Source organism: Suncus etruscus, chromosome 5 (genome assembly GCF_024139225.1).
Source record: "Suncus etruscus isolate mSunEtr1 chromosome 5, mSunEtr1.pri.cur, whole genome shotgun sequence".
Taxonomy (NCBI): domain Eukaryota; kingdom Metazoa; phylum Chordata; class Mammalia; order Eulipotyphla; family Soricidae; genus Suncus; species Suncus etruscus.
The window spans coordinates 96,675,572-96,700,446 of record NC_064852.1 but is presented as its reverse complement, the minus strand read 5'-3'; the positions used below and the strand labels follow the sequence as shown (position 1 = coordinate 96,700,446).

At 38.1% G+C, this 24,875-nt stretch overlaps 1 protein-coding gene and 1 non-coding gene across 2 annotated transcripts in view; one reads left to right on the top strand and one right to left on the bottom strand.

The window, feature by feature from the left end:
- The window catches only part of UBR3 (ubiquitin protein ligase E3 component n-recognin 3), a 175,430-nt gene that overhangs the window by 70,370 nt on the left and 80,185 nt on the right, over positions 1–24,875 (top strand). The window contains exons 12-19 of the mRNA XM_049773377.1: positions 2,905–2,970; positions 3,059–3,148; positions 4,490–4,618; positions 5,728–5,780; positions 5,878–6,011; positions 6,465–6,552; positions 8,695–8,834; positions 14,691–14,787. Coding sequence (XP_049629334.1) covers positions 2,905–2,970; positions 3,059–3,148; positions 4,490–4,618; positions 5,728–5,780; positions 5,878–6,011; positions 6,465–6,552; positions 8,695–8,834; positions 14,691–14,787 — 797 coding nt within the window. The remainder of the gene's footprint in view (positions 1–2,904; positions 2,971–3,058; positions 3,149–4,489; positions 4,619–5,727; positions 5,781–5,877; positions 6,012–6,464; positions 6,553–8,694; positions 8,835–14,690; positions 14,788–24,875) is intronic.
- Positions 7,897–8,028, bottom strand: LOC126010005 (small nucleolar RNA SNORA61). Its single transcript, XR_007496149.1, has one exon. It is a non-coding gene; the product is annotated as a small nucleolar RNA SNORA61 (small nucleolar RNA).

Sequence of the window (24,875 nt, the reverse complement as noted above, 5' to 3'; positions counted from 1 at the left end):
GTGGTGTGGCATTTGTGGTAAAAGGATTGAAAAGTACAAAATCACTTTACTATGGTGTATTATGTAGCAAGATATGTAAGATTATTAGGAAAATAAATGTCAGGAACCATTAAAAGATTGTGAAAAGAGGAAGTAAAAGATTAAATCTTTTAGTAAAATAAGCTCCTGGCAACAAACTGAGATTTAAATGAAGACAGTTATTTTGTATGCAAGAAAAAAGCATTTGAACCAAAAAGGGAAAGGCTATTTATTGTGCATATGAGGATTACGTCCGGTATCAGAAAACTGGATTTAGGAAAATTGGACCTGAGGATCTCTGTGGGAAAGTAGAAAAAAGCAAGACCAAAAACCTCCTGTCTCTTGTATTTGCTTTGCCTTATCTGTCTCAGTTTTTCTTCTATGTAGATTGGCACTTTTTTTTTTCTTCAGTTGCTTCATGTTAAAATTTTAGGCTTACTCCATGAATCTCAGTGAACATGTTTGAATCCCAGTTCAAGTTTTCAAGAAGGAACTTGATTGCCTAAATTGGGCTTGTTAAAACATAACTGCCGGGCCAGCGAGGTGGCCCTAGAGGTAAGGTATCTGCCTTGGCTAGCCAAGGAAGGGCCACGGTTCGATCCCCTGGCATCCCATATGGTCCCCCCAAGCCAGGGGCAATTTCTGAGTAACTCCTGAGCATCAAATGGGTGTGGCCCGAAAAACCAAAACCAAACCAAACCAAACCAAAACAAAACAAAAAACATAACTGCCAAGCTACAGTATCTGTGTGTATGTGTTTGGGAAGTTGAGAGTAGAGGGATGTTCTTAGACTAGGGAGATGTTTATGAACTAGGTAGTTAGTTCTACAGAAGGTCTCAGAGAGGGGAAGAGCAGGTGTTACTGTTGACATTTGAACACTGGATTGAAGGTAAATTTAGAGGTAGTGTAGAAAGAGAGAAGGAAGATGAGTTTAGAAATACTTAGAAAATCATAAAAAAAGTTGCTGCTTTATCAAATGGATAGGAGGCTTATAAGAAGGACCAAATTTGCATTTCAGATTTCAATGACTGGGAATTTGGAGCTGGGAACATTGTGAAGAAAATTGAGTGTCAAAGCTAAGATGCTGATTTTATTTTACAAACTTTGTACTTTTAGCCCCCACAGGTTTAGTATTTGTTGATGTTAAGTAGACAGTTGAATGTAATGTTTGGAGTTTAAGAGTGAGATTTCTGCTGAGATATGGGTGTCATCTGGGTTAGGTGGAAGCTATGAATCTGGCTAAAGCTATGAATCTGAAAAGAGCAGAAGAGCAGTTATGTTGAGAATAGAATTGAAAGACCACTGATATAGGCGTGAAAAAAAAGAATTTACTAAGCATTCATCTCTTAGGTTACATTAAGAAGAACTTTGGAATTCAGAACTGCAGAAGGATGTGAAATTATCATATGCTAAAGATTAAGAGATGTCACAGAATTATTTAACTATTAATTTAGCTATTAATAACAATATCAATGCATTATTCTATTTTTCTTGTTTGTTTTTGTAGTGCTGGAACTCAAACTCAGAACCTTACACAATATATGCAAGCTTGTGCTATGTGGCTGAGCCACCGCCTCTTATCATCTTGTTAGAGTTTTGCCCTATAGTTATAGGTTGGCTCATGGATTTTTATATTTGAAATAGAATTTTATAGAATTGACAAGGTACCAGTGGTCCTTTAATATACTGTACTGTGTTCCTGTGGAGATAGTGTGTTTGGTTCTGATTTGGGGAGCAGCTAAACCAGTTTGTAAGGAACCTCGCTATGATTTTCACTCAAAACTTAGTTTAGGGCAATAGTCAGTTTTTTGCTAACTATAACAGTGTAGTCCAGACTAGCTCCTTAATTTATTTGCTAACTTAGGTTTGCTTAAGATTGAATTTCTTGGGCCCAGAGAGATAGCACAGCGGCGTTTGCCTTGCAAGCAGTCGATCCAGGACCAAAGGTGGTTGGTTCGAATCCTGGTGTCCCATATGGTCCCCCGTGCCTGCCAGGAGCTATTTCTGAGCAGACAGCCAGGAGAAACCCCTGAGCACTGCCGGGTGTGGCCCAAAAAAACAAAAAAACAAACAAAAAAAAAAGATTGAATTTCTTAATTTATAAAATGGGAACATTAATAGTTCTAGTCCATAGAATTCCTACTAGGATTTAGGGACTAAAATCCTTAACATGGTATATTTTCAAAATAATTATTTTTTTATTTAAATCTTTGTAATCTATAAAGTTATTCATTGTTGAGTTTTAGACATAGAATGTTTCAACACCAATCCCATCACCAGTGTCAACCTCCCTTTACCAGTGCTGCCAAGAGTCCATCCCATACCTCTCTCCCATCTCAGCCTACTATCATAGCAGGCACTTTTCAAAGTTTGGTTGTTAAAGCTTGGGTCTCATGATCTCATTATTGTTGACTCTGTGGTTTGGGTTTGGATATTTCGTTCTGTCCATCCTTAACACCACTAATGTACGTGAGTCCCTTTGGCCCTATCCCCGTTTTCTTACACCTGTCTTTCTCCTCTTCCACTCAATTTCTTTCTTTCTCCTCACTATACTCTGGGGCTGAGAGTGTTCTAGACAACCCCCCATTTAAATCATTGCATTCTTTAATGCAGTTATTCTAAATATCACATATAAGTGGTATCATCTTGTATTTATCCTTCTTCATCTGGATTTAGTTGAGTATGACATAATTTCTACCTTCAAGGAACTTGTATTTTGGTATTTAAGTGTATATAGTTATTTAAAAAATTCTTTATCTTTTAAAAATGGAAGTTTTGATTAAAAAGTATGGGAATAAAGTCTAGGTGAAAGTATGATTTTAGAATTTTAAAGCCTTTGTACTCTCTAAACATTCTTTGACTTGTAATTTTGTTTGTTTCTTTTAGCCAGCACCTAACCAAGTTACTTTTCATTTGCCACTACATCGTTACTATGCTATGTTTTTGAGTAAGGTAAGACAGTCATTAAATAATTGTTTCTTTCATTTTAGCAATAGAAAGTAAGTATTGAAGTAGTAACCATTTTCATCATAATTTTTAGGCTGTGAAATGTCAAGAACTAGATTTGGATTCTGTTTTACCAGATCAGGAAATGTTAATGAAACTAATGATTCACCCACTCCAAATTCAAGTATGTATTTAAGTTTTAAAATGGTTTTAATTGGGGGAGGGAAAAATGTTTTCAATTGATATCTTTGATTGAAACCTTTTTTTTTTTTTTTGAAGTTTTATTTAGATGGGGCCAGAGATAGCACAGCTGTAGGGCGTTTGCCTTGCAAGCAGCTGATCCGGGACAGACGGTAGTTCGAATCCTGGCATCCCCTGCCTGCCAGGAGAGATTTCTGAGCACAAAGCCAGGAGTAACTCCTGAGCGCCGCCAGGTGTGACCCAAAAACCAAAACCAAAAAAATTTTTTTTATTTATATACCTTTCTCTCTCTTATTCTAATTAAAATGTTTTATTTATTTCTTTACTTATTTTGGTTTTTGGACCATACCCAGCAGCACTAAGGGCTTATTCCTGGTTCTGTGTTTGGGAATCACTTCTGACAGCTCCAGTGATCTGATGGGTACTAGGGAGCAAATCCAGACTGGTCATGTAAGGCAAATGTCCTACCCATGTTATTGCTTTGGGCCCAAAATGTTTCAAAACATTTATTTTAGATTAAGTACTTATATCAATGCTACCAGTAGGTTATTTTTGGGTGGCTTTTGTGAGATTTACATTTAGTTATGATTTATCCAGAATTCTGTTACTTAAGAGGAATTTTACTATTGGTCCAACTTATTTTAGCCTTGTGGCTGCTAGCACTGTTACATACTTAAGTTCTTTGGAGTATGTACATACTTGATATTTAGTTTCCTAATTATATTCATTGACTAGTTGCTTTGCTTTTTGCTTATTCCTATGTTTTTAAAACACTGTAAATGCTTTTTTTTATTTGAGGAGGAAAGCGCCAATATAGTTGTCACTGATTAAAATTTAAGAATGTGTATTTGCATGGACCATTTTTGTTTTGGGGCCACCTGCAGTAGTGTTGGAAGACCATCTGGTGCTGGGGATCAAAGGCTGGTTCTTCTGTATGCAAAGCTTCTGTTCCCCTCTTTAAGTTTTCTGGTTCTACATTGAATATTTTAAGCTAACATTGGCTAGAATGTCTATATTATGGTTAATGTGTGTGTGTGTGTGTGTGTATGGTTCTTATCCAGTGGTACTCAAGGGTTATTCCTGACTCTGTGCTCAGGAATCACTCCTAGTGGGCTTGGAGGACCTTATGAGGTTTTGGGGATTGAAGCCTGGTTGGCCACACATAGAGCAAGTGCCCTACCTGCTATAATATTGTTCTGGCTCCAAGTTGTAAAATATTTTAGAATGATATTTCAGTATAGTATAGTTTTACAAACATATCTAAATGTCTTTGTCTAATGTCTTCAATTCTTTGTCTTGATTTGTTTAATTTTGATTTTACCAGGCAAGTCTTGCTGAAATCCACAGCAATATGTGGGTGAGAAATGGTCTGCAAATCAAGGGACAAGCTATGACCTATGTCCAGTCTCATTTCTGTAATTCCATGATTGACCCTGACATTTACCTATTACAGGTGAGTGCCATCTTGATAGTGCAGATGTTTTAGTTTACTATTTTTATTAATTTTTTTATTTTTATTTTGTGTCATGCCCAGCTGTGTTCAGGTTTTACTCCTGTGTTTGTGTTCAGGAAATTAATCCTGGAAGTGATTGGTGAACAATATGGGATGCTGGGAATTGAACCCAGGTTAGCTGTTTGTAGGGCAAATGCTTTATCTGCTGTATCATCTCTCCAGCCCCAGATGTACATTAGATGTATTACAGTTGTTCTTAGAGGATCTTAATGGCAGCGCCTAGGGGTTACTCCTGGCTCTATGTTTAGAAATCGCCCCTGGCAGGCACAGGGGACCACTGTCCTTCTGCATGAAAGGCAAATGCTCTACCTCCATGGCATCTCTTCGGCCCCCTAATTTTTCGATTTTCAAATGTGTCAGAGATTTTCAGACAAACTGCACAGCCACAGGAGATGTATTTCCTTTTGGTTGGGGCAGAAGCAAGAGTGAGAGGAAAGGTTTTGCAAGATCCTTAACTGGTTTCTATGGGAAAGGCATGGTAGGACAGGGGTACATTTTAGGGTTGGATACTTTACATAATTCTAAAGGGTTTAGGGACAGGGTATTTTTTCTATCCACTATCTACCTCTGAGTAGGGTAGGATTTGGAGATTGGATAATATTGGCTTTGTGAGTAAGATTTAAACTCAGTTTACCTGGGGGCTACAGGAGGCAAAGTCTGGGTGATCCTTGAGTGCAAAGTCAGTAGTAAGCCTTGAACACTGTGGGGTGTGACCCAAACAACTAAAACAAAACCAAAAAAAAAAAAAAAAGATTCCTCTAGGGCAGGATGTTGTATGGAGGGCCGCAAATGTTTGAGACCCCTGATTTAAACTGATCTTTGATTTGCATGTGAAAGATGTGCTCTAAAGTGTTTCTTCTCTTTAGGAGTTAAATAAACTCTAGAAAAGAAAGAAAATGGAGAGAGAAGGGCTCAAGAGAGAAGGGGTGTATTAGGTCTATAAGGCCTCCCAAGACAATCAGACATTATAACATACAGAAAATAAAAATATCATTAATACAAGAAGTAAAACTGAATATTGAAAAATAAAGGATTTTTGTCTTTTAAAGGTTTGTGCTTCTAGACTTGACCCAGACTATTTTATTTCATCTGTCTTTGAAAGGTATGAATACATTTATTAAAGCTATTAGGAAGTATATGGAATTTACATTAATTTGTTTTAACTTAAAGCAATTTGTCTGAAATATTTCTTTTTATAGATTTAAGGTAGTGGATTTGTTGACAATGGCTTCACAACATCAAAACACAGTACTTGACGCTGAGCATGAGAGATCCATGTTAGAAGGCGCTCTTACATTTCTTGTGATTCTTTTGAGTCTTCGTTTACATTTAGGTAAAAATCATTAGTACTTATACTTGGGCATTAATTGTTCTCCTCCTCTGTCCCTGTTGTACCTGTTACAGGTAAGTCAATTTAATGATGCAAATGTACTTTTTGAGTCTCATTTATATTTGTAGGACTTTATTTATATATCTGACTAAAAATCAGTAACTGACCTGTAGAGCAAAGGAACATATGAATATACTTAAGCATTATTTAAACCTCGTGATAATGTTTTATAATTGGTACTCCTTTCTGAATATCCTTTAAAATACCCTACTTAACAAGATGGCAGATAGCAAGGTAGTTAAATTGCAATTTTACTTGGCATAGTTTTGTTTTCTCTTTAATATTTGAAACATCTCATATTTTGGTTAATAAAAAGCCTAGCAAAACCAGTCCTAAGTTGTTTCTTTATAACTTTTACATGTACACTTATTTATAATTCTGTTTTCATTGTTACAGGAATGTCTGATGATGAGATTCTCAGGGCAGAGATGGTAGCTCAGCTCTGTATGAATGACAGGACACATAGTTCATTGCTGGACCTTATATCCTTTTAAAGGTTTTATTTTCTATTAGTTGGGGGAAAGAAAATAGTAATTTTTATGATTAAAGTTACTACATCAACTTTTAAATAAATTATTTTTGAAATTTTAAGATAGTAAGAAAAAGAATTCTAAGTGTTTCATTATTCTAATTTTTGCCTCTCAGAAGCCCTTATTAGATCTTGGTTTAGACTCATGGTCAGACCTGAGGCTGGATATCAATAGGCACCTCAGAATCTGACTTACAGCAGTATTAGTGAAGTTATATTCTCTTACAGCAACTAGGTCTGCTTTATATTTGAGGCAATATATCAAAACCTGGGCCCGGAGAGATAGCACAGCGGTGTTTGCCTTGCAAGCAGCCGATCCAAGACCTAAGGTGGTTGGTTCGAATCCCGGTGTCCCATATGGTCCCCCGTGCCTGCCAGGAGCTATTTCTGAGCAGACAGCCAGGAGTGACCCCTGAGCACTGCCGGGTGTGGCCCAAAAACCAAAACAAACAAACAAAAAAAAGATATCAAAACCTAACAACCCCTACAGTTGTTGGGATTGGAGGGGAAGAATTGTAATGAGTATGTATAATTTGGTGTTCTAAAGCCTGGTTGTGGTGGCTTCCTCGGCTCAGGAGACCCAGGGAGATGGCACAGAGCAGGGGCAATGGGGTGGGAAGAGGTTCATAGCCCTTTTCTTCCTTTTTCTTGAGAATATATATGTTTTTGTAAAATCAATTGTTCATAAAATCTTGCCTAATTCTTAGCAGATTTTTTTTTTTTTACTTTTCTTGTTTTTATTATTATTTTTGGGGGCCACACCCAGGGATGCTCAGGGGCTACTCCTGGCTATGTGCTCAGAAATCGCTCCTGGCTTGGGGAACCATATGGGATTCCAGGGGATTGAACCATCCTAGGTTAGTGTGTGCAAGGCAAGCACCTCTACTGCTTGCGTCACTGCACTGCCCCCCCCCTTTGACTTTTAGTGCTTTATTTTAATTATTTTAATTACATTTTGAAGTCATATGCCAGTATTAGCAGTCCCCTAAAAGTGCAGGAACTCATTTTGTTTATCCCCTGACAAGAGCTGTAGCCCCAAAAGGTACTAATTATAGATATATCCTGTTATATTTTTCACTTTTTCTTTGTTTTGACACCTAATAGCACAAATCTACAATCAGTGGGAGCTTTATTGATGTAGGCCTTTGAAAACAGACAAAAGAGGCAAGAAATTAATACAAAAATCCCACCAAAACATTAGCTAGCAATCACTATGCCACCTCTTCAGAACTTTGCATATACATCCTTCTTTTAAGCTTAAAATTTTCTCCAGGAAAATAATTAAATTTGACAATTTAACATTGTGTAAAACTAACCTATGTACTATATGGCAGACTGAGTCCCCTTGATGCCAGCTTCAGTATTACTGTTTCTCCTTTTATGAACACCAAGATCAGTGTTTGATTCTGATGGGAAAGGGAATGGAAGGGTTCTGTGGCATTTTTTTTTTCGGGGGAAGGGGCACATCCAGCAGTGCTCAGGGATTATTCCTGGCTCTGCTCTCAGGAATTATTTCTGATGGTACTTGTGGGATGCTGGAGATCGAAAGACATGCAAGGCAGATGCTGTATCTGCTTTACTATCTCTCTGGCCCCTTTGACTTTTTAAATGAGGTATAAGTTTACACATTAAAAATGGGCATTATTTTAAAAATGTTTCCTCTTTATTTTCTGAAATTTTTTTTTTTTTTTTGGTTTTTGGGTCTCACCCGGCAGTGCTCAGGAGTTACTCCTGGCTCCATGCTCAGAAGTCGCTCCTGGCGAGCACGGGGGACCATATGGGACGCCGGGATTCGAACCGATGACCTTTTGCATGAGAAGCAAACGCCTTACCTCCATGCTATCTCTCCGGCCCTATTTTCTGAAATTTGATTTTGCAGGAAATGTACTTGGGAACCTCCCAATTGTTAGTAGGCTTCTAGATTTAAAATATTGAAGAAATACTAAAGTTATTATTGAACTGTTTATATAGCCCTCCTGTGGTCAACTTTGTATAATCAATCACTATTTGAACAAAACCCCAAGCTGGAGTGCTATGGTAAAATTATAGAACTGGCTTTTGATTACCAAAAGTTTTTTCTTGACATATGCATCATATTCCAGAAAACCCAAATCCAAAAAGTGGCATTATTCCAGGCAGTTACAGCTTTGAATCAGTATTATCAGCTGTAGCTGATTTTAAGGCTCCAGTTTTTGAACCTGGAGGTTCAATGCAACAAGGCATGTATACACCCAAAGGTAAGTTTATGTAAATAATTAAAATATATAATTTTTTAAGTAGACTTGATATACTCAAAATGCTTTGCTTTTTTAAATTCAGCTCTGCTACTTCCCCAGCCTAACTTCCTTATAAATGTATGTGTTTAATGGAAAATAGTGGTATTGGATCAACTTACTAAAAACAATCTCTGGTTTACTATAATGTTAGTGCTTCACAGTGATTTTAAAACAGAAAATGAAATTTACATATAAATTCATTTTTATAAATGAAATTTATATTAGTAAACATAAATTATATTGGTATGTAAATTTAAATTTTTACTGTATTTGCTGTCTACATTTGATTTCCAAATAGAACTCAATGTGCAAATTTTAACTTGAAATAGTTAAAATTACAATCTATGTACTTTGACAATAATATATTTTGTATATGTTTCATCTGTGTAGATACATGTAAAACTTTGTCTTAATAAGTACCTGATTTTCCGAAAGTTTTCCTGCTAATAAGCAGTTTTCCTCTGCTTTCACACCGAATAGCACAAATCTAAAATCAGTGGGAGCTTTATTGATGTAAAACAGACAAAAGAGGCAAGAAGTTAATGTATAAATCCTTCCAAAACATTAGCTAGCAATCACTATACCACCTCTTCAGAACTTTGCATATACATCCTTCTTTTAGCTTAAAATTTTCTCCAGGAAAATAATTAAATTTGACAACTTAATGTTGTGGGAAACTAATCCATGTACATGGCAGATTGAGTCTTTATATACTTGATTAGAGTCAGAAGTAGGTAAAGACTTGACAGATCTTTTTTTAAGGGATTACTCCCAAAAATGTAGAGATGGGATGAAGGGTGAAGCATTATTCCTTATTAATTTTGCTAGTGAGGACCTGAGGGTTTAAGTCCTACAGTGCTGAGGGTAGGGCTTGCAATGTGGGATTGAATTTGAAGATGTTTGCCTTGCAAGTACATGGCATGTGACTTCCACTTGAGCTATCTTTCTGCCCTTTTCTTTAGAAATTTTTAAAAAAATTTAAACCATTGTGATTTACAAAGTATTCATAGTTGGGTTTTAGACATACAATGTTTCAGGATAAATCCTGCCACCAGTGTTAATCTCCCTACACCAATGTTCCTAGATTCCATCCCATACCCCCGTGCTCCACACAGCCAGCCAACATAACAGGCGCCATTTTATTGTGGTTGCTAAAGTTTGGGTCTCATGATCTTATTGTTGACTCTGTTTTGGATGTTTAGTTTTGACCTTTCATAACAGCACCTAAGACCCCTTCTGGCCCTCATAATTAGTGAATTTTTTTTTTGGGGGGGCCACTCCCATTGGTGCTCAGAGGTTACTTCTATCTCTGCACTCAGAAATTTCTCTTGTCAGGCTTGGGGGACCAGGGATCAAATATGGGTTGGCTACTTGCAAGGCAAACATCTTTTCCCCTGCTCTGGCCCCATATTTTTATGTTTTTACTAATATAATTTTAAAAAATAGTAATTATATGTTTGAATCATATGTCTTTAATTGCTTAAAAATGAGAGCCAATGCCTACTTGAAGCATGATAAGTATCATGTAACAGTTAAGCAAAATATAAACCTCATTTTGAAATTTTTTGGGAGTTAACAATGTTAGCCAGATCAGTTTAGAATCTTTGATTGGAATAATGTCTATTAAAGAAAATGCACTGTGCATATCTTTTTTGGGGGGGGGTTATTTTTTGGGCCACATCTGGTGATGCTTGGGTTACTCCTGCTCTGTGTGCAAGAATCATGCCTGCTGGGCTCAGAGGACTATATAGGATACCAGAGGTCCAACCCGGGTAGGCTTCATGCAAGGCAAGTGCCCTGCCCACTGTATTGTTCTGGCCACTGCACAGACCGTTTTGTACCCAAAATCTAGATGAATTTTGACATAAAATGGCATTTTAGTGCAGGTAGTATTAAATAAAGTGTAATGTGAGGTTTAGCTCTGTCAAACTCACTGCTCTCATTAAAAATACAGGCTCTTATGTCTTAATTTGCTTAACTCTTAATTTGCTTCCATGAAGATTTTTGGGGATCAGTTCGCAGAATCTGCTTTTTAACTATGCTCTGTTCACATGGTTATCATGTACAGTAAATACTGGAACACTGAGATGAATCACTGAGCACTAGAGTCATAAAATTCTGAGTCTTTTAAATACATTAAATGCATTACTGCATTGTATTAGTTGTGTGATATTAGGGAAATTAGGTTTATAATATTTGGATTTGACCTAATTGTAAGTCAGTTGTAAGTCAGGAAGTTGGAATAGATGAATTGGTTTTAAGCTTTTGTAAAAAATGTTAAAATGGGACTAGACGCAGGGGTCTCAAATTCGCAGCCCAAGGGCCGTTTGTGGCCCTCTGTACAACATTTTGTGGCCCTGCCCTAGAGGAATCTTTTTTTTTGTTTTGTTTTGTTTTGTTTTGTTTTAGTTGTTTGGGTCACGCCCCCAATGTTCAAGGCTTACTACTGACTTTGCACTTAAGGATCACCCCGACTTTGCCTCCTGCGGCCCCCAGGTAAATTGAGTTTGAGGCCCCTGGTAGAGAGATGGTACTGCTAGCAAGGTGCTTGATTTGAATGTAGCCTATACACCTGACAATGCTTATGGTTTTTCTGAGCATCAGCTACTGTGATTCCTGAGCACAGAACCTGGAAGGAGTAAACCCTGAGCACCTGTGGAAGGAGTAAACCCTGAGCACCTGTGGATGTGGCCACAAAACCAAATTTAAAAATAAAGATAAAATCTCGAAGCAAAAAAGGAAGTTGAAACAAACCTTTAGTTTTGGGTAACTAAAGTGATTCGTTATAAAAATCAATAAAAGGGCCCGGCGAGATAGCACAGCGGTGTTTGCCTTGCAAGCAGCCAATCCAGGACCAAAGGTGGTTGGTTCGAATCCCGGTGTCCCATATGGTCCCCCGTGCCTGCCAGGAGCTATTTCTGAGCAGACAGCCAGGAGTAACCCCTGAGCACCGCCGGGTGTGACCCCCCCCCCAAAATCAATAAAAACATTGATATTTTAATTATACAAATTTATAAGTTAAATTGAATAATATAAATAATAAAGGTTTTTTTTTTTTTTTTTTGGTGCCTGGCATCGCTCAGGGGTTACTCATGGCTCTGCGCTCAGAAATCACTCCTGGCAGGCTCAGGGGACCATATAGAATGCCAAAGATTGAACCTGGGTCTATCCTGGGTCAACAGTGTACAAGGCAACAAACAGCCCTACTGCTGTGTTAACATTCCAGCCCCCATAATAAAAGATTTTTGAAAGCCTGTAATACTTTAATATTTTAAAATATTTAAAGTATTAAATTATTTAAAATTAAGATCAATAACATCCACATTTAAGATGATTAATTTGTAACATAAAAAGTAAAGAAGTTAATAGTTTATCATGCCAGGAAATTGAAATTATAGCAGTATATAGGGCTACTATATTTTCTTTTTTTTTACACTTTCTTTTTTTAATTAATTTATTTAAAGAAAATGCATCACATAGTTGACATAACGGATAATAATACATTTTTAAGGAAGACCAAAAGCAACGTATTTTTTTTTAAAAAAAAATAGAAAATTGAAAGAAAAACTAAAGAGATGGAAGGGAAAGGAAAGAATATTTTTGAAAATTATTGACTCACAATGAATTCATTGAAGCATCAGCAGAAAGTTTAGTAAGCTCTTCTTTTTTTTTTTTTTTTTTTTTTTTTTGGGCCACACCCGGCGGTGCTCAGGGTTACTCCTGGCTGTCTGCTCAGAAATAGCTCCTGGCAGGCACGGGGGACCATATGGGACACCGGGATTCGAACCAACCACCTTTGGTCCTGGATCGGCTGCTTGCAAGGCAAACACCGCTGTGCTATCTCTCCGGGCCCTTCTTTTTTTTTTTTTTTAAGGATATGAGTTAAAAAAATACAGTAATAATGGTATGAGAGAGGCAATTGTTTACATAGGCCCAGCAAAATATGGGTAAAATGGATGAAAAAAAAGCCTTGGCCTAAAGGAGACTTTATCCTTGAAGTTTTCTGGCATAAGACTGACTGACTCTGAGTTCTAGGCATATTAGGTTGTCCAGCCTCTGAGTCATTCTCTGTGGTCACAGTGAAATTTTTTCACACATTAGCTATTGTTGGTGTCCCGTTTCTGTAGTTAAAGATTCTGGTTTCTGTGCCAGAAAGGTTCTGGTTTCTGTGGTTTCTGAGTTTCATTGAAGTCAGGATGTGGAGCATCCTCTAGTTTCACCTCACCATTAGATTCGGCGCGTCCTGCCCTGCAAGCAAATTGTTGCTGTTGCTGAATCATCTGGGTATTAAGGGAACACTTTTGGAGTAAAGTCAATACCAGGGTAGCGGTAGGGTCTTCCCTGGTAGAGGTTTACTTCCTGATGATATCGTAGACAATTGTGGTTGTTTTCGTAGATGGTCAATGGTTCAGGGGTGTATGGGCAATGCTTATTCTTCTGAGGCCTGAGCCAAGTCATTATACCAGTGTTCAGGGTATAAGGCCTAACTGCATTACAAACAAACAAACAAAAAAGAAGCAACCTATGTACCATTAATTATGGTACACTTATACATAAGATGTATTTTTTGAAGGGTTTTGGGGCCACACTCAGTGATGTTCAGTAGTTACTCTTGGTTCTCCACTCAGGAATACTCCTGTCAGTGCTTAGTATACCATAGGTATGCCAGCAATCAAAGGTAGACTACATGTAAAGCAAGTGACCTATCTGCTGCACTTTTTCTCCAGCCCCAAAGATTGCAGTTTTTTTTGTGTTTTTTTTTTCTTTTTTTTTTTTGTGGTTTTTGGGTCACACCTGGCAGTGCTCAGGGGTTATTCCTGGCTCCAGGCTCAGAAATTGCTCCTGGCAGGCATGGGGGACCATATGGGGCGCCGGGATTCGAACCGATGACCTCCTGCATGAAAGGCAAACACCTTACCTCCATGCTAGCTCTCCGGCCCCCACAGATTGCAGTTTTTAATTGAATTGGCCAGGAGATGAATGATTCATTTTTGCAAAGTAAAAGATACTCTGTAAACAAAAAAGTTGTAAAGTGACATTTTTAAATCTATAGCTTATTAATTTTTAGTTTAGTTTTGTTTTTTTGGGTCACACCCGGCTGCGCTCAGGGGTGACTCCTGGCTCTATGCTTAGAAATTGCTCCTGGCAGGCTCAGGGAACCATATGGGATGCCAGGATTCGAACCACTGACGTTCTGTATGCAAGGCAAATGCCTTCCCTCCATACTCTCTCCGGCCCCTAACTTTTAGTTTTTAATTTGAAATAAAACATTTTTATTTTTGAAAATGTCAAAAAGTATTATTTTTCTATATTCCAGTTAGTATTTTTATTTATTTATTTATTTGTTTATTTATTTATTGTTTTTTGGACCACACCTGATGATGCCCAGAGGTTACTCCTGGCTATGTGCTCAGAAATTGCTCCTGGCTTGGGGGACCATATTGGATGCCAAAGGATCAAACCGCAGCCCATCCTTTGTTAGCGCGTGCAAGGAAAGCGCCTCTACTGCTTGCACCGCTGCCCCGGCCCCCCAGTTGGTATTTTTAGAAAAGAATCTCAGTGAATAAAAATTTCTGTTATGAAATGAAGCATTATCATATTCTAAAATCTTTTTGCTCAGTAGTTCTTGATGAATTTGGAACATTTGTAAGGATGGCATTAACTTTTTACTTAGAAATTTAGCCAAAACCTCAAATTTATTAAAGCAATGATAGAATGAAGGAAACCCCCCATTGTTTAAATTTAATATACTTAAATGTAAATAGTAATTAGAGATTTATTTCTAAGAAGTCAGTGTTCTGTCTCTCTTTTAAATAGCTGAAGTCTGGGATCAGGAGTTCGACCCTGTCATGGTCATTCTTCGAACAGTTTACCGTAGAGATGTGCAGTCTGCAATGGACAGATATACAGCATTGTAAGTTTGTTATGTTGATTAGTATAAAATAGCTGTTTTGTTTTTGCATAGAAAAATATCAATTACTACAAATGCTCTAACATATGTGCTCTTTAGAGAAAAATATATTATTTCAGATAAAAAAATTATCCAGCTGAGGTTTATGATTTCAGTTAGAATAAAATTTGATGTTAATCTGATTAAAAATAAATCATTTAATACATAATCACAAATATAAATTAGAAAGTAATAGGCTTATATATTTTCCATTTGACCAAAGGAATTGTTTGGTTTTCTTGTGTTACACTGTTAGACCACTAGAGGAGGCAAAAGTAAAGAGAATGAGCCGTTTGACATCAGAGATAATCATTATCTACATCAAGTGTGGTGAGATTGTTCTTTATAACCAGGAAACATCCAAAGAAACAGAAGTTTTTGTTTGTTTGTTTGTTTTTTGGGTCACACCAGCAGCGCTCAGCAGCTACTCCTGGCTCTACGCTCAGAAATCGCCCTCGACAAGCTCGGGGGACCATAAGGGATGCTGGGATTTGAACCACCATCCTTCTGTGTGCAAGCCAGATGCCCTACCACTATGCTATCTCTCTGGCCTCACCAAAGAAAAACATTTTTAGAAAATAAATGTTTATCAAATTAGTAGTAGGTTAAAATGTTGATGAGTGTAAGAAAAATGTTCTGAAGGATACTTGCTTTATGAAAAATTCAGTTTTGGATGTTATTGTAGAATATTTTAAATGTATTTTTTCTATATATTTTCAAATCTTACTAGTAAGTATATATTGCTAAATATCTTTGGGTGGAATTTACTTGTGATTTTCTAAGAATAAGTTAAACAGAGGCCGGAGAGATAGTACAGCAGTAGAGTGTTTGCATTGTGTGCGGCCAACCTGGGAGGAACCCGGTTCAATTCCAGGCATCCCATATGATCCCTAGCTTGCCAGGAGTGATTTCTGAGTGCAGAGCCAGGAGTAACCCTTGAGCACTGCCCAATATATGGCCCCCCAAAAAATCAATCAATAAATAAATAAAGTTTAAAAAAAAGAGTAAGTTAAAATTTGTAAATACAAGTTTTCAATAATACAAGTTAGAATAATGCAAATGTCTTTGATCATGAGAAAATAGTCCAGATAAATATAAAGTATAAATTACTATGGATTATAGATATAGGATATACTTGAAACTTCTTTTTTGCCAACTCAGCAACAGTACATATGTTGGATTTAAAATCCATTACACATATAGCTGAGAAAGTTTATGATCAAGATTTTTAGTATTTTCCTTCTTTCTGTTTCCGACAAAGAAAAACAAAAAAGAAAAATCTAGTTCAGCTATTACTTTTCTACTAAGGGAAATAATTTGAGGTTTTTCTTTCTTAACCTACTTTTTATGCTTTTCATGTGATTAAAAAATGTTTTTAGTAGATTTTAATTAGACTATCTCCTTGACTGAAATATATATTTAAAAAATCTCATTACTCTTTTCTGCTCTTCTTGTTATGACTACTGGAGGTCACACACACTTGATTTCAAGTTCTGTATGTACTCACTACAAGTTGTACTCTTTTTTTTTTTTTTTTTTTTTTTGTGGTGCTTGAATACATTCTGACTGCAGTGCTTGCCAAGGATTGCATACATTGGTAATTAAAAATTATTTTTATTGAGGTATCATAGTTTACAATGTTTACATTTTCAATACTGCTACCAATTTCTTTCCAGTCTCAAGATCCCTCTACTACTGACCCATGGGCCCATAGCCTCCTCACTTTCCAGTTCCATTGATCATGGCTCAGTATTTGTTTCCACTGGGGATTGTCTGGTCCCTATCCTTGATTCTTATAATGGACTAATTAATGAGATCATCTGATATTTGTACTTGTCTTTTTTTTTTTTTTTTTTTGGGTCACACCCAGCAGTGCTCAGGGGTTACTCCTGGCTCCATGCTCAGAAATCGCTCCTGGCAGGCTCAGGGACCATATGGGATGCTGGAATTCGAACCAATGACCTTCTGCATGAAAGGCAAATGCCTTACCTCCATGCTATCTCTCCGGCCTGATTGTCTTTTATTTTTTAATGTAATCACTATGCCCTCCAATTCCTTTCAACTTGTAGTACACTGCAAACTTTTCTCTTTATTTAAAGCTGCATAGTATTCCATTGTGTATGTATCACAGTTCTTTATTTTTATCTGTTGTTGGGAGTCTGGGTTGTTTTCAGACCTCGGTTATTGTAATTAGCGTTGTAATGGACGTAATAATATGTATGTTCTTTTAGAACACTTTTTTTGGGGGGTGGGCACACTTGGCAAGGCTCGAGAACTCCTGTCTCTGCACTCAGAAATTACTTCTGGCAGGTTCAGGGGGCCATTTTGTGATGTCTGGAATCCAACTTGGGTCAGCTGTGTGCAAGGCAAACACCCGACTGGCTGGAGTCTTAGGGTATATGGCCCAGGTGTAAAACTGCTGTATCATGATATAAATTATAATTATTTAAAAAGACTCCAAACTATATTCCAAAGATGCTAAATCAATCTACAGTCCTTCCAGCAGTGAATAAGAATTCCTTTTTTTTTTTAACTTTAACGATTGATTGGGTTTTGGGCCACACCCAGCAGCACTCAGGGGTTACTCCTGGCGATGCACTCAGAAATCACTTCTGGCAATCTGGGGGACCATATAGGATGCCGGGAATCGAACTGGGTCCCTCCCAGCTAGGTTGCATTTAAGGCAAACGCTCTACTGCTGTGCTATCTCTCTGGCTTGAGAATTCTTTTTTAACCATATCCCCACCAGCACGTTTCCAAACTCTTTGATGTAGACCATTCTCACTGTGGTGGAGCATATCTCATTATCATTTTGATTGATTCACAAGCGATTGCACACACTTGTCAGTGACATGCTAGAAATTGCACATTTTTGTTATGGCATCAGGAATTCTAAACAGCTGAGATGCTAGGACTGTGCTAAGTGCATATGGAAGGTGCTGGCAATTGAGCTTCAGTGTATAGGCTTGCAAGGTGTGAGTTTTTGCCACTGAATCATATCTGGGTTCCTTTTGTTCTTCCTTTCCTTTTGAGTTTTGGGCCACACCTGGCAGTGCTCAGTAATTACTCCTGGTTCTGCACTCAGGGACCACTCCTGGCATGCTGGTGAGGGGACCAGCTGGGAAGCTGGGGAATGAACCTGGGTTAGCTACATATAAGGCAAATGTCTTATCACTCTGGCCCCTAAGTGTGAATCTTTTTCTCAGGGCTTACTCCAGGCTCTAGGCTCAGGGATCACTCCTGGCAGGTTTTAGGCAACCTTATGGGATGTTGGGGAATTGAATCTGGGTTGGCCATGTACAAGGCAAACATCCTAACTACTATACTATCATTGTGGCCCCAAATGTGATTATATAAATATAAATATAAATATATGTGTGTGTATATACACACACATATATATATATTTACAACAACACAACAAATAAAAACCTTTTGAAGGCTGATAATGAAAGTGTTTGAACAAATAAAATTTCTTGACTTCTCAAAATCTAGGATTGTGCTAGATACTTGGTATATGGACAGTCAGTAATGCCTAAATATGAAAGATAAATTCCCTCAAATTTTTGTTTAGAGAATGTAAGTGAAATCAACCTACTTATTTGGTGTAATTATTGGAGTTTCAGGATCTTGGGCTCTTAGTGCTATTAATATCCTTCAAGATTTTATTTTTGTTGTTGTTGTTGTTGTTGTTTTACTTTTTGGGCCACACCTGGTGATGCTCAGTGGTTATTCCTGGCTATGCACTCAGAAATCACTCTTGGCTTGGGGGACCATATGGGACGCTGGGGAATCGAATCTCGGTTCGTCCTGGGTTAGTGCGTGCAAGGCAAATGCCCTATTGCTTGTGCCACCACTCCAGCCCCATCCTTCAAGATCTTTTGGGGATATTTTTTGTTTGTTCGCCTTTTTTTTTTTTGCTATGACAGCTGACAGCAGTTGAACCCAGTTCTGTATGCCAGGCAAAACCTTTACCTACATCTCTGCCACCTTAGCTACATTCCTGATGAATCTTTCAAGATCTTTTTATCTTTCTGTATAAATAACTAAGGGGCCTTTGGAGAAGATTTGTGCAATACCCAGGGGAAGCCTGAGAGAATGTACATGGCTTATCCGGCTTCCTGCACTCATTATTATTCTGGAGTGGGGCAGTCAACTCTTTAACAGAAAACAAAATCAAGACAGTAATAACAAGAGACTGGAGCTATAGTACAACGGGTAGGACACTTGCCTTGTTTGAGGCTGACTCAGGTTGGATCCCTGATATCACATATGGTCCTCAGAGCCCTTCAGTAGTGATCCCTGAGTTCAGGACCAGAGTAAACCCTAAGAATGAGCTGTAAACAGGAGTAAACCCTAAGAAAAAACAACAAAGCAATCAGTAGTTTGAAAGCTGTTCATAATTAATTCAACTGAAACCCTAAACTGTTGCGGACTTTTATCATGATTAGATAAAAGTCCCTGAAGCAAACCTTAGTGGGTTTATTTTTCCACTGGGAATCAAGCGGATGCACAAGTGGACGAATATGAAATATGAATTATGAAATATGAAATAAATGAAACCACACAGAATTACATGGTGAAAGAGGCCAGAGAGAGTTTATTTCTTTTTCTTTTTTTTTTTTTTTTTTTGTGGTTTTTGGGTCACACCCGGCAGTGCTCAGGGGTTATTCCTGGCTCCAGGCTCAGAAATTGCTCCTGGCAGGCACGAGGGACCATATGGGGCGCCGGGATTCGAACCAATGACCTCCTGCATGAAAGGCAAATGCCTTACCTCCATGCTATCTCTCCGGCCCAGAGTTTATTTCTTTAATCCGGCCTTATATAGACAGATTTTTGGGGCGTAGCCAGGGAGAAAAGAAAAGGGGATGAACCAATGAGATCAGAGCTAGAATTAGCATATGAAGAGACAGGTAAAGAGAAACCAGATACCTTTAAGGAAATGGGGGGAGAGAGAGATCACAGAAGAGCTCAGCAGGAGACTTTTGGCGGGCTTTGGTACTGACATTTCTTTGTCTATAGGAGAGCTGAGGCTAGATTTCTATAGTGGCCAAATAGAGAAAGATGTAATGTTACAGCCATGTTGGAATTACCGCCAACGATCCACGCAAAGGGTCAAATGATTGACTTCGCTAAGCGGGCCTTTTGGCAAATAATTCTTTTAGAAGAGGAAAGCCCTGCACCAGGGAAGGAAAAGACCACGTCTGGTGCGAGCTTTCCTTAGATGGGATGTAACACTAAACTCAGTTCATAGTGTGGCCTAGTGAAACTTAGTGAAATTTATCATTTGCAGTGATAAAACAACATAGGTTGGGCCATTTTCAAAAAGACAAATGAGATTAAAAATTAAAATAAAAATACAGTGTTGGGATTGGAGCATACAATGGCATGGTATTTGCCTTGCACATGGCTGACCCAGGACAGACCACGGTTTGATACCAGAGTCTCATATGGTCCCCCAAGCCAGGAGAAATTTCTGAGTGCAGAGCCAGGAGTAACCCCTGAGTGTCACGGGTGTGGCCCCAAAACAAACAAACAAAAAATACAGTGTCTGTTTTAAATTCATCTGCAAAGTCAATTTTTTAAAAATTATCTTTATTTAAACACTGTGATTAAAAATATGTTTATAGTTGTATGATTACAGGCATGTAAAGAACACCCCCCTTCACCAGTGCAACATTCCCACCACCAATTTCCTAGATCTCCCTCCTCCCCACTCCACCCACACCTGTACTCAAGACAGGCTTTCTACTTCCCTCATTCATATTGTTATGATAGTTTTCAGTGTAGTTATTTCTCTAACTGCACTCATCACTCTATGTGGTGAGCTTCATGTCATGAGCTGCACCTACCAGCCCTCATCTCTCTAGCCTCTGAGATACTGTTAAAAATGTCTTTCATTTTTCTTAAAACCCATAGATGAGTAAAACCATTCTGCGTTTTTCTCTCTCCCTCTGACTTACTTCACTCAGCATAATAGATTCCATGTACATCCATGTATAGGAAAATTTCATGTATGTATACTATAATGGTTATTTCTGTTGTTTCTCATTTCCCATCCTTGAAGGTTAATGGTTGCTGCCCTGTCTTTGGAAGTATGACATATGAGTTTTTATATATCATTTTGTTTCAGACTAGTCAATAATTAGATGCCAGTTAAGTCACTTATTTTTCCCTGTCATATAGCATTTCATTTGCATTATTCCATTAATAATTTGAAAAGGGCAGTCAAAATGATGTATAATCTACTGCTTTGAACAAATATATAGCCTTTATTTCAGAACACTTTATTATTCTAGGTGTTGCATTTTTAAGGACTGGTGCTTCATGAAAACAAAGATACAAAATGAAATCTAAAAATGCTTTTATGCTAACTGAAATAGAATAACTATCATCTTATCCTTCAAAATAAACATGTAATTACTATGGTATTGTGATAGAAAGCAATTTGTTTTTTAATGCGAAGAATGGTTTTTATGGTATTTTTTCTTTTTATAAGGGACTTCCAAAACTGCTCTGAGGGCCCATTGCAGGCCTGAAGTCTTAGTTTGACCTGGCAGTGTGATGTTAACTCAGGCTAAAGTTGATCAGGATGTCCAGCATTACAGTGGTCCTTGCAGTTCTATGTTGTGCTGGCGATTAAACCCTGGGGTTCTGACTTCAAGGCAGTCATTCCAGTCTTCTGACATCTTCCTGCCCAGTGATCATTGTTTTAAAAGTCAGCTCTCTCTCGCCCATCTGATATATTTGTTACCTTTAAGTTGATTTTTTTAAAAAAATACTTAGACTAGCTTCTATTTTTGTGACATTCTTTAGATCATTTTGCCTGCTTATGCTTAAGAATTTAGTGCATTAATGGAGCTTCGTGATTCTGAACTAAAATGTAGGGTGATTTGAGTGGGAAGGTTTGTTGAGGCCTTTTTTTTCTTTAGAAATTTCTTTTGGCCTGGTAAGATTCACACCTGAAAATCATATGTCTTCAAATGTTGTCTTCAAATTATTGTCTTCAAAGGTAATGTAGGCAGAATTTCTGGGTCAAGTGGAAATTGTTTTTTTTCTTACAGCATATATCCTGCATGAGTGATGTGCTGGGTTTGAGCTCTGGCTCTGCCAAGGGGAAAAGAAATTGTTGGCATTTGATGGGTTTAAACTACCTTAGCTTAATTCCTCATCCTCCCAATTTTATTCATGTTTTTTAAAGTTTTGTTAGAGCTAAACTGTTGACTCTCCTATGTTTGATATATATATTTTTTGTCTTTTGTAATTTAAGCTTAGTGATTCATTTTGAGGGGTATTGCTGCTATAGTTTTCTAAGAAATCATTTTTTGTTTGTTAGTTTGTTTTATTTTTGGGCCACATTCGGCAATGCTCAGGGATTACTTCTGGCGCTGCCCTCAGGAATTAGGGTGTTTTTTTTTTTTTTTTTTTTGGCCACATCCGGCAACACTTGGGTTACTCTTGACCCTGTGCTCAGAAATTATTCCTGGCAGATTCAGGGACCATATGGGATGCCAGGGACCAAACCCGGGTTCATCCCGGGTCGGCAGTGTGCTAAGCTATCGCTCTGGCCTGCTCAGGAATAAATTTTGGCTGTGCCTGAGGGACCATATGAGATGCTGCATTTCGAATCCAGATTGGCTATCTGTAAGGCAAGCACTCTAACCTCTGTGTTATCACTCCAGCTCCTCTAAGAAATATTTTGATTTGTATGTACATAATGATTAAAAGTCCTTCTGCATTTTTTACATTCTATTCTTTTTTTTTGTTTTGTTTTGTTTTGTTTTGTTCTTTTTGTTTTGTTTTTGGGTCATACCCGGCAGTGCTCAGGGGTTACTGCTGCCTGGCTCTATGCTCAGAAATCACTCCTGGCAGGCTTGGGGGACCATATGGGATGCCAGGATTTGAACCACTGTCCTTCTGCATGCAAGGCAAACACCTTAACTCCATGCTATCTCTTCGGCCCCTACATTTTGTTTATTAAAGGATAATTTTTTTTCTTGTGTTTTATTTTTTTTTAATTTTTTTAAATTTTTTTATTTTGAATTATGAGTACAAAAGATGCAAAGAAAGAGGACAAGGTAAAGTTACAGTGGAAGGACAATCAGCCATAACATAATTCTCAGAAGTCCCCTTGCTGATATCTTAACTTTGAACTTTCAGCCAAAGAACGTTAAGATATATAAAACAGAATCCATGTACAATTACTTTGTCCCTCAAATCCCCAGATTGTAGCACATTATAATATTTCTTAACATCACACAAGGTAATCTAAAGCCATAAAACTTACGTAACTCCTTAAACATTAGAGGCATAGTATTTTTTACATTTCCATGTACATGCATATTAGCTTAAGTTAACCTCAAATTTTAAGTGGGTGCATTTAACCTCAAATTTTAAGTGGGTGCATTTTAAGGATTAGAGTCAAAGGAGCACAGTAAAAACGGTGTTAGAGTGGCAATTGTTGTTTGCATAGGCCCACCAAAATATGAGAGGCATGGAAAGGAATAACCTTGGCCTAAATACAAAGAGATCCTACCCCTGAAGTTTCCTGGCATAAGACCAACTCTAGGCTTCAGGCAAGTTATCGTCCAATCCAAGACATTGTCCGTAGTGCCAACACACTTTTCACACAGTCTCTGTTGTTGGTATCATGTTTCTGTATTAAAGATTCTGGAATCTGCATATCCTAAATTGAAGTCATGATGTGGAGTGTCTTCTTTCACCTCACCATGAAAGGGCAATGCAGGAAGCCCTGTCCTGTAAGCAGGTCGTTGTTAAGTCTTCCCATTGTTAAGGGAAGTCTCTTTTCAGCAGGACGATGTCTGAGCAGTGGTAGGGTCTTCCATGGTAGAGGATTGCTTCCAGGTGATGTTATAGACAAACCTCACAATTAAGGGGCAATACAGCAAGCCCTGTCCAGTAAGCAGGTCATTGTTTTTGTTAAGTCTTCTTAGTGTTAAGGGAAGTCTTTTTTGAGTAGATCGATGTCAGAGCAGCTGCAGGGTCTTCCCTGGTAGAGGAATGCCTCCAGGTGATGTTATATACAACCTTGGATGTTTTGTAGATGTCTTCTCTAGATCAGGGGTGAATGGAGAATGCCCATTCTTCTGAGGCCTGTACTAGGTCTTTATGTCAATGTTCAGGGTGTAAGGTCTCATTGCACTACAAGATTTGTGTGTTCCCATCTCTATTAGATAAGAACTTATTGGTATGTATAGTATTTTCCCATTTTAGTGTGCCTAAGCAAACAAGAAATAAAGCCATGTGGTGCTATCAGATATATGGGGGCATAAGAACATTTCCAACAATATCCATGGCTTGGTTCAAACATAAGCATTAAACTGAGGGATTCTTTCACACCAAATTTCATATTGAGCAGTTCACAAAGAGAAGATAAAATAAACATGGGGGGGGGGGAATCGTCACTGTATAAGAAAATATTCAGCAAAAGTTATAGCCGTCAAAGAAAACACCCATAAAATGTTGAAGAGACATAAGTGTCCTTTTTATGCCTTTTAAAATAGTAGGGTGGGTGTTAACTCCAGGGCACCACTTTGATCTGTGACTTAGGACTCTACAGTACTTAAGTTAGAAAGGGTAAATGAGGAGTAATGATGATAGGAGTTAAGGAAGTTAATGAGAAATATGATCTTATGAAGTGGTATGCAAAAGGGCAGAGTACAAAATGGACATTCTGCATACATAAAAACATAATTCAATGATAGTGAGTACTATTAATGTTCGCCCCCACGCGATTTTGAAAATATAGACTGGACAGAGATTACCAGTGACTTCAAGAAGCTGGGAGGCCAGAAGTTCAGGGCCCCACCCAGACCCTCCCTAAGGAGCTTAATGGATAATGGGGGAATGCCTAGAATACCTTCAAGCTCCACCAAGGGGCCCAACTCACTGGCTTGCCCAGGCATGTGGCCCGGGGAAGCCCTGGAGATCTGGAGCAAGGTGGTAGAGGGGTGCTGGGGTTACCCAAGTCCCGCACTCCCACTAGGCCTGGTTAAGGAGGCCTCTGGCTTGGCAGTGGCCTGCCAAACCCC